This window comes from Schistocerca nitens, chromosome 4 (genome assembly GCF_023898315.1).
Source record: "Schistocerca nitens isolate TAMUIC-IGC-003100 chromosome 4, iqSchNite1.1, whole genome shotgun sequence".
NCBI lineage: Eukaryota > Metazoa > Arthropoda > Insecta > Orthoptera > Acrididae > Schistocerca > Schistocerca nitens.
In genome coordinates, this window is record NC_064617.1 from 58441803 (window position 1) to 58455765 (window position 13963).

At 40.4% G+C, this 13963-nt stretch overlaps 1 protein-coding gene across 1 annotated transcript in view; it reads right to left on the reverse strand.

The window, feature by feature from the left end:
* The window catches only part of LOC126252114 (gamma-glutamyl hydrolase B-like), a 191389-nt gene that overhangs the window by 104490 nt on the left and 72936 nt on the right, over positions 1-13963 (reverse strand). The window contains exon 3 of the mRNA XM_049952981.1: positions 11641-11691. Coding sequence (XP_049808938.1) covers positions 11641-11691 — 51 coding nt within the window. The remainder of the gene's footprint in view (positions 1-11640; positions 11692-13963) is intronic.

Consider the following 13963-nt stretch of genomic DNA (forward strand, 5'->3'; position numbering starts at 1 on the left):
GCTACGGTCGCAGGTTCGAATCCTGCCTCGGGCGCGGATGTGTGTGATGTCCTTAGGTTAGTTAGGTTTAAGTAGTTCTAAGTTCTAAGGGACTGATGACCTTAGAAGTTAAGTCCCTAAGCTTGCACACAACTTAACCTAAATTATCCTAAGGACAAACACGGACACCCATGCCCGAGGGAGGACTCGAACCTCCGCCGTGACCAGCCGCACAGTCCATGACTGCAGCGCCTAAGGCCGCTCGGCTAAACCGCGCGGCAATCTTCTTTAATCTGTGGTTATAATTCTTAATGAGTGATCGTCCTTAACGGTGTAACATTTACTGTACGTCTGATTATCCCCTGTGTCTTCATTCCGAGACTGAAAAGGTGCCCTTTGCGCAAGTTTATGGGACTTTATTAACTGTTGATCTTTATCGTTTAAGGTCTTAAATGTATGTTTGTTAAAAAGAAATAATCTTAGATTCTTATTGTTTATAAAGTAATTCTTAAGTTGTTGTTGTTGTGGTCTTCAGTCCTGAGACTGGTTTGATGCAGCTCTCCATGCTACTCTATCCTGTACAAGCTTTTTCATCTCCCAGTACCTACTGCAACCTACATCCTTCTGAATCTGCTTAGTGTATTCATCTCTTGGTCTCCCCCTACGATTTTTACCCTCCACGCTGCCCTCCAATACTAAATTGGTGATCCCTTGATGCCTCAGAACATGTCCTACCAACCGATCCCTTCTTCTGGTCAAGTTGTGCCACAAACTCCTCTTCTCCCCAATCCTATTCAGTACCTCCTTATTAGTTATGTTATCTACCCATCTAATCTTCAGCACTCTTCTGTAGCACCACATTTCGAAAGCTTCTATTCTCTTCTTGTCCAAACTATTTACCGTCCATGTTTCACTTCCATACATGGCTACACTCCATACAAATACTTTCAGAAATGACTTCCTGACACTTAAATCTATACTCGATGTTAACAAATTTCTCTTCTTCAGAAACGCTTTCCTTGCCATTGCCAGTCTACATTTTATATCCTCTCTGCTTCGACCATCATCGGTTATTTTGCTCCCCAAATAGCAAAACTCCTTTACTACTTTAAGTGTCGCATTTCCTAATCTAATACCCTCAACATCACCCGATTTAATTCGACTACATTCCATTATCCTCGTTTTGCTTTTGTTGATGTTCATCTTATATCCTCCCTTCAAGACACCATCCATTCCGTTCAACTGCTCTTCCAAGTCCTTTGCTGTCTCTGACAGAATTACAATGTCATCGGCGAACCTCAAAGTTTTTATTTCTTCTCCATGGATTTTAATACCTACTCCGAATTTTTCTTTTGTTTCCTTTACTGCTTGCTCAATATACAGATTGAATAACATCGGGGAGAGGCTACAACCCTGTCTTACTCCCTTCCCAACCGCTGCTTCCCTTTCATGTCCCTCGACTCTTATAACTGCCATCTGGTTTCTGTACAAATTGTAAATAGCCTTTCGCTCCCTGTATTTTACCCCTGCCACCTTTAGAATTTGAAAGAGAGTATTCCAGTCAACATTGTCAAAAGCTTTCTCTAAGTCTACAAATGCTAGAAACGTAGGTTTGCCTTTCCTTAATCTTTCTTCTAAGATAAGTCGTAAGGTCAGTATTGCCTCACGTGTTCCAGTATTTCTACGGAATCCAAACTGATCTTCCCCGAGGCCGGCTTCTACTAGTTTTTCCATTCGTCTGTAAAGAATTCGTGTTAGTATTTTGCAGCTGTGGCTTATTAAACTGATTGTCCGGTAATTTTCACATCTGTCAACACCTGCTTTCTTTGGGATTGGAATTATTATATTCTTCTTGAAGTCTGAGGGTATTTCACCTGTTTCATACATTTTGCTCACCAGATGGTAGAGTTTTGAATTCTTAAGTTATATAGCAGATATTACGAGTGCAAATATTCTCTCATTGTTACACTTGCTTGTTCTGTGGTTTGCACTGAAGGGTGTGACAATAAATGCAAAATCTAAAGTGAAGCGTTGGGGCGAATTAATCCTTTTTCTTATCATTACCTTTAAAGATAACTAATTGTTTGTCGCTTGTTATTGAAATTGGTTGGGAGAATAGTTTATTGATTGACCCTGTAGAAAGAGTAGATCAACTAGATGTGTCATTGGTGACAAAATGTTTTCTTTCTGAAGAAATTAATGAAATCACCGGGTCCCACGCCTAATTCAGATGAAAGATAGTGCGGTAAATGTATTTTCACCGATTAATCAATAACTGAATCCGTGAAGGATCTCGTCGTGCCCAAGATTTCCGTGGCAGAGTAATCCATGGAATGACCTATGGAAATGCAATGCTGGGCTATGGCTGACTTACTGAGCTGCGAAAGGCGACTGCGGCGATCATGTTGAATGCATTTTTCAAGACCTGCCCGCGTCGTCTGACCAATGCAGGCTTTGCCACTCTGACAAGGTATTCTGTAGATTCCAGCTTTCCGCAATCCCACATTGTCATTTGCCGAACCAAGAAGAGGACAAGTCTTTGTAGGTGGGTGAAAGATTACTATGACATGATGTTTCCTTAAGATTCTGCCTATTTTCTACGAAACACTGCCGGTGCGCGGGAGGAACGCCCTTGACTTAAACCGCTCCAACTCCTCTTGCTGTTGTGGGCGGTCACGTTTCTTCTTCCTTAAGGCTGTGCTGATCTGATGTGAAGAGTATCCATTATCTTTGAACAGTGCTTGTGAGTGTTCCAGCTCCTTTGCAAGGCTTTCTACATCAACGAGGCCCTAGTTTGTGATGGGTGGTGGCAACCAGACGCCTGCAAATACAGGTTTGTATGTGTGGCCTTACGGTATATGGAATGCCCCACTGATCCATCCACTTTCCGTCTGACCAAGATGTCCAGAAATGGCAGACAGCCTCCCTTCTCCAATTCCATCAAAAATTTGGTACTCCCGTATCGCCAGTAGACTTCTGGTTTAAGTTCTGCCCTCTCCTCAAAGCCTTCCACAAAAAATTTTGTTACCAGAGGGGAGAGAGGACTACTCATGACAACACCGTCAATTTACTCAAAAATATTCACTTGAATAAAAAGTAGATTGAGGAAAGGGCATGAAGAAACAGCGCTGTCAGAAATTTAAGAATCGTGCGACGTCTTGGATAAATTTTGGCAGACACCCATGGTAGCACGCACGTGCCCCTGCCTACAACTACAGGTATTCTCTACAGCCATGCTTCTTTTAACAGCATTGTGAAAATTCTTGCGTTACCTATTAGCAATGGAAAGGGTATGCAGCAATTGATGAAATGTTACGAAAAAAATCTAAAAGAAGAATGACTTTTTTATTTAATGTTGTAATACGAGTAATTCATGTCCCATTTGCATTAGCAATATTCAATCTTTGCTTTCACGCAAAAGCAGCAACATGATGAACATTGATAACATTTTTATACCATTGATAACATTTTTAATACCATTGATAACATTTTTATAGACAAATCAAAGGAACAAAATCAAATCATATCATGACATGCAGCTCCTTGTTTTAGATGTAAATTCTAAGCAGATTATCAAGACTGCTAAATCTGAGTACAGGGGAGTAGTCAATCAACCAAAAATTGAGTGTTTTAGAAAACTGCTCAAAGATATGAACTGGAAAGATGTTTATAGTGCTCATGACATGAATGAAAAATATAACACATTCATGAACAATGTCAGTACCATGTTTGAAAACTGTTTTCCTCTAAAAGTTACTCAAATTAAACAGAAGTCTATAATAAAACCATGGATTACACAAGGAATAAAGATTTCCTGTAAGACAAAAAGGAAAATGTATCTGTCGACCAAGAATAACTCCAATGCTGATGATTTAGCTAAATACAAGGAATACTGTAAAACTTTAAAAAAAAAGTAATTCAGACGTCTAAACAAATGCACTACGAGAAGAAGATAGCAATGTCAGGGAACAAAATAAAAACAATATGGGATATAGTGAAAGAGCAGACTGGTAGAACCAGAAAGGAACAGGAGCAAATAGCACTAAGGGTAGACGACACATTAGTAACTGATGGGCATAGTGTGGCAAATCTATTTAACAAGTACTTTATATCCGTTACTGATAGAATGGGACTTTCAGGATCAGTAAATAATGCCCTTGATTATTTGAAACTAGCCTTCACAAATAGCTTCAAGTAGATGAATATATCACTCACTTCACCAAAAGAAATAACATCCATAGTAAAATCTTTAAAAACAAAGCATTCTAGTGGGTACGATGAAATATCAACAAAGTTAATTACAGCATGTTCTTGTGAGTTTTGCACAATTCTAAGTTACTTGTGTAACCAGTCAATTATAACTGGGACATTTCCTGACTGGCTAAAATATGCAGATGTTAAGCCTCTATTCAAGAAAGGGGATAAAGAGATACCATCAAACTACAGACCGATTTCACTTTTGCCAGCATTCTCAAAAATTTAGAAAAAGTAATGTACAGGCAGCTGCTCAACCATCTGACCACAAATAACATATTATCAAGAACACAGTTTGGATTTCTGAAGGGTTCTGATATCGAGAAGGCTATTTACACCTACAGTGAAAATGTACTTAATTCATTAAATAACAAATTACAAGCAGCAGGTATTTTCTGTGATTTGTCAAAGGCATTTGATTGTGTGAACCACAACATCCTTTTAAGTAAATTAGAATTCTATGGTGTCAGGGGCAGTGCTGCAAAATGGTTCAAGTCATACCTCACTAACAGGAAACAAAGGGTGTCAGTGCAAGGGACTAGTGAATTAAGTCATCAGTCATCATCAGAATGGGAAGGAATTACATGTGGTGTCCCACAGGGATCCATCTTAGGGCCATTGCTTTTTCTTGTGTACATTAATGATCTCTCATCAGTTACACTGCCAGAAGCAGAGTTCGTTTTGTTTGCAGATGACACAAGTATTGCAATAAATAGAATGTCAAGTGTAGTTCTAGAAAAATCTGCTAATGGTATTTTCATGGATATTAATAAATGGTTTAAAGCCAACTCACTGACATTAAACTTAGAAAAGACTCACTATATGCAATTCAGAACCTTTAAGAGGTTTCCACCCAGCATATGCATAAAATACAAAGAAGAGCAGATAGAAGAGGTTGACAGTCTTAAATTCCTGGGATTACAACTTGATAATAAATTCAGTTGTGAAGAGCACACCACAGAACTGCAGAAACGCCTTAACAAATCTGTATTTGCAATTCGAGTGTTAGCAGACATAGGCGACATAAAAATGAAAAAGCTTGCATACTTTGCCTACTTTCATTCCATGATGTCATATGGTATAATATTTTGGGGTAACTCTTCAAGTCAAACAAAAGTTTTCAGAGTCCAAAAGCGTGTAATACGTATTATTTGTGGAGTAAATTCACGGACGTCCTGTAGAAACCTCTTCAAAGAACTGGGTATACTAACTACTGCCTCTCAGTATATTTACTCATTAATGAAATTTGTTCTAAATAATATATCTCTTTTTCCAATAAACTGCTCAGTTCATACATACAATACCAGGAACAAAAATGATCTGCACAAGGACTTAAAAGCACTTACTTTAGTTCAAAAAGGGGTCCACTACTCAGGAACACTCATCTTCAATAATTTGCCAGTAAACATAAATTTAGTTACAAATAAAGATCAGTTTAAAAGGAGCCTGAAAGACTTACTAGTGGCCAACTCCTTCTACTCCATTGACGAATTTTTTAATAGAAACAAATGATGTATATATTCATACTATTAGTATTGTTATTTCAGCTTAAAAAAAATTGACATGTTCCACATCCACGAGGATCTCCTCAGCACGGATCTATGGAACGAAAACTAATCTAATCTAACTCAAACAAGGGTAATTTTGGAAAAAAATGACATACTGCCTTGAAGACTATGTAACTGACTTACGTTTTTTATTGTTTATATTTTTTACGGCACAATCACATGAGCATGTGACAATGCCGTGATTGATTCCCACCAGCAGCTGTCATCCTCAGATTAAATGCACGGTCTGCAGGTGGTTCCCACAGACAATGCAATGAAGTGATTTAGGGGTACTGCAGCAAAACTGAATCGGGAAGGCTGAGACTCTACTTGAACCTCTTTCCTTTCGAATACAACTACATTCTCTTAATCGCTATGCCACCTCGCACAACCGTTATGGCATTTCTCAGATGAATGAGTATCCTATCACGATAAGCTATTTTTATATACTCATAAAAGTCAATTGCGAGCTCCCGAACACGTTTCAGAACACTGTAATGGAAAAGGAACTCTCCGAGGTTGACACCATAGGTGAATGGCACTGACAGTGTGCAATGTGTGTGTAACATTTTATAACGGCTTTGCAGTCCACGCCGGCCGCGGTGGTCTAGCGGTTCTAGGCGCTCAGTCCGGAACCGCGCGACTGCTACGGTCGCAGGTTCGAATCCTGCCTCGGGAATGGATGTGTGTGATGTCCTTGGGTTAGTTGGGTTTAAGTAGTTCTAAGTTCTAGGGGACTGATGACCTTACAAGTTAAGTCCCATAGTGCTCAGAGCCATTTGAACCATTTTGCAGTCCACAACCAGAACGCCCAAATAGAGAAAGATGATCCGTTGAGCTCGTGTCTCAGAAATGTGGATGTGAGATATGAGTAAATGGATCTTTCCGTCTGAGGGCCGCCCTTTTAGTTTTTACAAAAAGTGATCCGAAGGAAAACGTAATTTGGCACAAATCGTTTCACTCTTTCACAAGCTACTCGTCTTTGAAGCTGATACATTACTGCGTGCTTTCGAACCAGTTCTGGACATGTCTTCCTCTCTGAAGTTAGTACCTCAAAAACATGGTTTAGGAATAAAATCGTTGTCCACGGATTTTTTACGGACGTAAGGGAACTAAAAGTGGTCGTTTGGTGGTGAATCGGGTCAGGACTGGCAGTGAGATATTGATCCCATGGTTTTCTGAGTCAAATAAATTGTTCGAAATGCTATGTGACAGCTGGTATTGTCATGACGAAGACTTATGCTCTGTTTTCCGTTTTATCTCTCGATTTCATCGATGATTGCGGGCAAACAAATTGTTGTATAACATCCAGCATAAATATTCTTCGCTCTTCTTAAGTAATGGTCGCAACACAAGCTATCATTTGCTTGGAAGTGGTTCGCGAACTATCCTCGGTCGAGAGTGTTTAGCATTTTTTTTTCACAAGGAACTATATTTCATCTTCGGTTGACATCGTACGGAATCCACAGGGAATAGATCAGCGGCGATTTGTGGGCCGTGGGCAGCGTGGCAATGGGCCGTTAGTGCTGGTCGAGAGTCCACGACGAGCTCAAAAGTATCCGAAGCTTCTAGGGTTTCACTTGTCGGTCGTCAAGGTCAGCGAGTGTAACACACAGAAAGAATAGTACAAAAGAAGCTGCTAAGGCGGTCTGCCAGATGTTGAAAATTAGCCTGTACCAGGCGGCTGCAAGTGTACACCCCCTCACAGACTTGTTACCCATAGCGGAGACACATTAAGATGCCACAATTCGATCGTGATTTGTCGAGCTGGTCGTTTCTCGGACGCGGTTGTTCACAACAACGACTCGGTTGGATTCTGCCCATTTAATGTCCTGACGCAAGAATAGAGAAGGAAAGACCGTCGGTGTTTTACGTTCCGTCTACGGCTAAGATTATGAGGCGGAGCTACGCTCGGATTTCTTAGAACGGGAGGGAAGAAAGCGGCCATGGCCCTTTTAAGCAACGACCCCAGCATTTACATTTAGTGATCTGGGTGACCGCAGAAAACCGATATCTGGATGGCCGACCCGAGAATTGAACCCGGATCTTTCGAAAGCTAATTGAGGGCGTTGGCCACTACATCACTTCCCTCAATCCTTCTTCTACAGAATGTTTAACTAAATAAGCCTACTGAAGAACAGATACGGCGGGAGCAACGACATCCGGCCGCAAAGTCAAATAAAATTAGTTTCCCAAAAGTGGAGTGCAGAAGACCCCGTACTGGAAACAAGATTAACGCAACAAGGAGAAGTCCCTAGCGATGGGTTCGACTTTTTGGCATCATCTATACGGAGATGTAGGCTAACTTCGCAAGTATAACACCTTGCAGCCATTCAGCCTGGTCTGGTGGGCCCTAGCTTGTGAGTAATGGACGGAAAAATATATCGGAATTTCGGGTGGTGTTCTATAGCTCTGAATGAGGAATATTTAACAGACTTGTTGCCCAGCGTAACAGCACACTGTCTCACAAGCAGAAGGTTCTGGGGTCGAATCTTTTTATTCTTAAATCTTGATCGAAATGATTACTATTTTTATTCAATTAATTGGATTAAATGTAATTTTTTCCTATTCCTTTGTCAGATCGCTGTATCGCTATATCAATTTTTCCAGTTGCTCACATTTTTTCCTACCATTCTTTTGCCACTTGCAATACTTGTGCATGTGAATGCAGTTCTTTTTATTTATCTATCATAACATTTTTGAAACTGCCGATGCGCCGGTTAAAAAACAAAAGACGAAATAATCTATTTATATTGATTGCAATGGCGTCAAAATTGTACTTTTGGTAACAGGAAGTACATTTTTTGTATGGTAACCGTCATACAAACATTTAAAACACAAATTATTATTGCACTATAGATAAAGAAACTCACACGAAGATTCAAAAGAAAGAAGGGATTATAAATAAAACGAAACTCAAGAAAAATGAGGAACAGAATGTATGCAGTAACATGGACAAAAATACAGAATGATCAAACGGAAAATAATTAAAATAAAATAACATTGACAAAGATTCAAAAAGGAGAAAGTATGGCAGGAAGAAAAACGAGAGGAAATGAAACTACGATGATTAAAATGAAGTGATAAAGCAGTAGAAATAAAGAAAATTATATTTAACCGAATTAACTGACTGAAAATAGTGACCAAATTCACTTCGATAAATATATAAAACAAAACAAAAAAATGTTCAAATGTGTGTGAAATCTTATGGGACTTAACTGCTAAGGTCATCAGTCCCTAAGCTTACACACTACTTAACCTAAACTATCCTAAGGACAAACACACACATCCATGTCCGAGGGAGGACTCGAACCTCCGCCGTGACCAGCCGCACAGTACATGACTCCAGTGCGAGACCGCTCGGCTAATCCCGCGCGGCTAATAAAACAAAAATTTTCAAAACATTTATCACGGCTCGAACCCACAACCGTTGGCGTATACGTCCTGTACGTTAACCATTACGCTGCACAATCAGTCTGTTACACTGCTCTTTATCCAAAGCTGTAGAGCAACATGCGAACTTTCAAATTTGTTTTCCGTCGTTTACTCGCAAGGTTTACTGCAAGGTGTGATTATTTGGCACCTTAATCTACATCACCGTGTAGATGACTAAAGTCCGACTAAAATTGCTTGATGGTTGACGTCTGTCACTTGCCACTATAGTGTTGGGACATCGGCTACCGGTTACCGTTTAACTATAGGTGACACACAAACACGGCGGGTCACTGCATAAATACTGTTAATGTGTAACGGGAAGCAATGTTGGAAGCGCCCACTGCGAGTTACTCTGTCGACTGCTGCTTTTTAGTGACCAATGTGTGAATTGCGACAGACGACGAGTTTTGCAGCCCTGAAATTAAATTTATGTCCTAACTTAACGACAACCTCGTGATGTGCAATGTATCCGAGACAATGGTGGGCAAAAAGATAGCTCTGTTCATCGCAATTACAGCTAACCTTTAAGAGCAAATGCAAGAAATAGAAAGTTCAGTTTCAGCGATAAAAGTGAACTTTAGTTTCTCGCTATCATTGGTTACCCGAAACTATCCTCGCACTGTCTGCAACAGCTGCCGTGTTACCAACCGATGAGCATTCCTCGTTGGCACGCGGTTGCAGATTATGGGCAACATAGGCAGATTACAAACAAAAAAAGAATGATAAGAAGAAAAATAAGAGCAAATAAAAGAGTCAATACGATGATGCAAATGACACGGCAAAGAATTAGATATGAAAAATAATGCATTTAAACCAATTAATAGAATAAAAATAATAATAAAACTCTTTTTGTTAGATTTAGAAATTAAAAAAAAAATCGGTATATTCGACGAGATCAAACCAACGACCTCGTAGACATCATGTCATTTACTAATCATAGTGCTACGGCATTTGCGTGCGGGTGCTATATTGATGAGTATGGTAAACCAGTCAAATGATGAAATGCAGCTGCAAAAAATTCGGCTTCACGCAATGTCGTGTGGAGTTTATCTAGTGTAAGCCAATTTCTGATATGATAACTGTGTATGTGACGCTGAATCACGTCTTGAGTGGTGATATGCAGCAGTGTTTGGTTAGTGCTTTGCATGTGTGTGTATTTTATTAGCATCATTTTGTTTGTTTGTTTGTTTGTGAGTGTGTGTGTGTGTGTGTGTGTGTGTGTGTGTGTGTGTGTGTGTGTGTGTGTGTATCTGTAGCAAATAAACGTGCCAGACCATTCAGAATCCAAACACACCAAGAAAAAATGCCGGACAAGGAATTGCTAGTGAAATGACTGACCGTTGTGGTAGTTTGGCAATGGCTAACGATTCAGTACTGACGTTGAGCGCTCTGATATAGGCAAACCAGCTCCAATGCGTGAAGTGTGAACTATCGAGTAATTTTAATCGGACTGTAGCTGTTACATGCATCTGTGGTCGCCTATCGGTACTTCTGTTGCGATGAGTGATGGCGAGCAAGCTATTGCATGTGCAATAACTTGAGCTACTGTCACGTTCGGGTAAGCACGTGTCGTGGTGTGCATCCACCGCCCCCTCCCCCCTAAACTGCCAGAATGCATGACGTGGTGGCACACTCACGTACTCTTTCGAGCCGTACATGTGGAGGAGCATGGACAGGAGTGCGTATGTACACATTGTACTATTGAAGTAGCTGTACATTATACGACGTATACGTTATGACGCAAATTTAATACTTTTTAAACACGGTTTATGTTCACTGATGTAAAAAAGTTCCATTCATTAATTCACCCTATTAGGGATCGATATTTTTACGAATTTTTATTAGCCTGTGTTCTTCCTCGCCGTTCAAGCTACCTCGATACCAAATTACAACGAAACTGCATCATCGGTTTTGTCGTAAAAAGGTAACAGACAAACGCACTTTTGCATTTACATATTAGTATGGATAAAATCGATCCTACCGCTGTGGACCACTCCTTGAAAGTAAAATAATTTGTTAAAATTATTTTTATTGCCTTTTTGTAGCGAAGATTGCAGTCGAAAGTAAAAGAAAACTCTTATTAATTTACTGCTAACTTTCGCGCCCTTGCTGGCCTCTGACAAGCTCTCGGGGTCCTCTTTCACTCCCGTTTATTCCCTGTAAAAATAACTTTATGAGAACATTGTCGTGATTCCTTCAGATGTCGGTTCCAAAATCTTTTGACGTTTCCGTTGATCACTCTTTTTCAGTTTTGCGTTAAAAGATAAGAACGACACTTTAATGACGTTAACTCCCTCTGCTTTCCTGATGTTCTCGACAGCGTACTACGGTGCAAACTTGTTTCTATACACCGTTAAGTGATGGCCAATATCGCGCACTCTATAAAGCTGTTTATGCAAATATCAGAGACACGATATATACTCACCCGTTTATCTGTCTCATTACAGCTCTGTAGTAATCCCTCGTTTGGCCGATGCTGAAACAGAAGAAAATATAGAAATAATGCGAACGATATTTGGAAATAATGGAAAACGTGCTAGGGCGATCCTACTACGAGCAATTACAAGACGTATTCTGCATGTGACAAAACAGTTTCATGAATGCTGGAGTTTATAAATAGTTTGTAAGACTTATCAGTCAACGTAAGATCTTATTTCTGCTCTTGTTAAGTTAGAGATGAAACAAGATTCTAGCAAAACCTCTTCTGTTTGGAATACCGGTACCATTTCTTCTAACAAGTTCTCCGCATCAACCTTCACCTGGACGTAAAACCATTCAGCGAATGATTAGGGAGTTAACCTCCTGTCAGCGACCAGGTCGTTAGACGGCGAGCAAGCTCGGATAGGACAAGGTTAAGGATGGAAATCGTCTCTGGCGTTTTCGTAGGAAAAGCAAACCACGATAAACCTTAATCTCGACGGCTGTGCAGGGTTTTCAACGCTATCCCCACCCCACTTAATTAGACTTTCACCACTATGCTATCTCGACGAATCAGGCAGCTGCAGATCCAAAGAACAGGAGGTCAAACCCTCAAAATACATTTTGATAAAAGCATTTATATTTTTACAAATATCACTTTACAAAGTTTACAGCTAACTTTCTGAGAATCAAGAATGGTAGCATCAAAATGAGAGTCTCTGAAATGGCAAAAGCTTCTAGAAATTACAAGCTACGTTTAATATCGGTTCGTTTTCTGTTGCTTACGTGGGGGCTAGTGGCGAACACAGTCCGTTGGAGGTACATGGTGGCGGAACTAAATGAGGCCCCCAGTCTGCTTAGAAATTGATGTAATTGTGTTTACATTTTGTAAAAAATGAATAACATAGATGTAATGGCTGGCAAAAAGATGAAGTTCTACTCTACACTGCAGTAATTCTACTACACCCACCGGGAAAACTGCAACGCCTTAATGTAAGGTGTTCAGTTGCACCAGGGAGTGTGCACACTGGGTGATGTAAAATAGTTGACTGGAGAGCAGAACGGCGCTGTATAGTCGTCACTGAAGAGAATAAGTTCTGTCTGTGTGCGGGTGATGGACGCACACGTGTGTGTCGTGGACCTTGTCAGTTGCGTATTCCAGAGTGCATTTGCTCACGACACACCAGACACGACACACGACAGGATTATATGCGTTTGCATCTTGCACATCCATTTGCATATTCGGCTCCTTTTCACCGGGCTATTGCATATTTTAGCTAAAAACTAGTGACGATGCATATTTTCGCTCTGTTGTTGTTGTGGTCTTCAGTCCTGAGACTGGTTTGATGCAGCTCTCCATGCTACGCTATCCTGTGCAAGTTTCTTCATCTCCCAGTACCTACTGCAACCTACATCCTTCTGAATCTGCTTAGTTTATTCAGCTCTTGGTCTCCCTCTACGATTTTTACCCTCCACGCTGCCCCCCAATGCTAAATTTGTGATCCCTTGATGCCTCACAACATCTCCTACCAACCGGTCCCTTCTTCTCGTCAAGTTGTGCCACAAACTCCTCTTCTCCCCAATTCTATTCAATACCTCCTCATTAGTTATGTGATATACCAAGCACCACATTTCGAAAGCTTCTATTCTCTTCCTGTCCAAACTATTTATCGTCCATGTTTCACTTCCATACATGGCTACACTCCATACAAATACTTTCAGAAACGACTTCCTGTCACTCAAAACTATACTCGATGTTAACAAATTTCTCTTCTTCAGAAACGCTTTCCTTGCCATTGCCAGTCTACATTTTATATCCTCTCTACTTCGACCATCATCAGTTATTTTGCTCCCCAAATAGCAAAACTCCTTTACTACTTTAAGTGTCTCATTTCCTAATCTAATTCCCTCAACATCACCCGACTTAATTCGACTACATTCCGTTATCCTCGTTTTGCTTTTGTTGATGTCCATCTTATATCCTCCTTTCAAGACAATGTCCATTCCGTTCAACTGCTCTTCAGTCCTTTGCTGTCTCTGACAGAATTACAATGTCATCGGAGAACCTCAAAGTTTTTATTTCTTCTCCATGGATTTTAATACCTACTCCGAATTTTTCTTTTGTTTCCTTTACTGCTTGCTCAACTTACAGATTGAATAACGTGGGGGATAGGCTACAACCCTGTCTCACTCCCTTCCCAACCACTGCTTCCCTTTCATGCCCCTCGACTCTTATAACTGCCATCTGGTTTCTGTACAAATTGTAAATAACCTTTCGCTCCCTGTATTTTACCCCTGCCACCTCCAGAATTTGGAAGAGAGTATTCCAG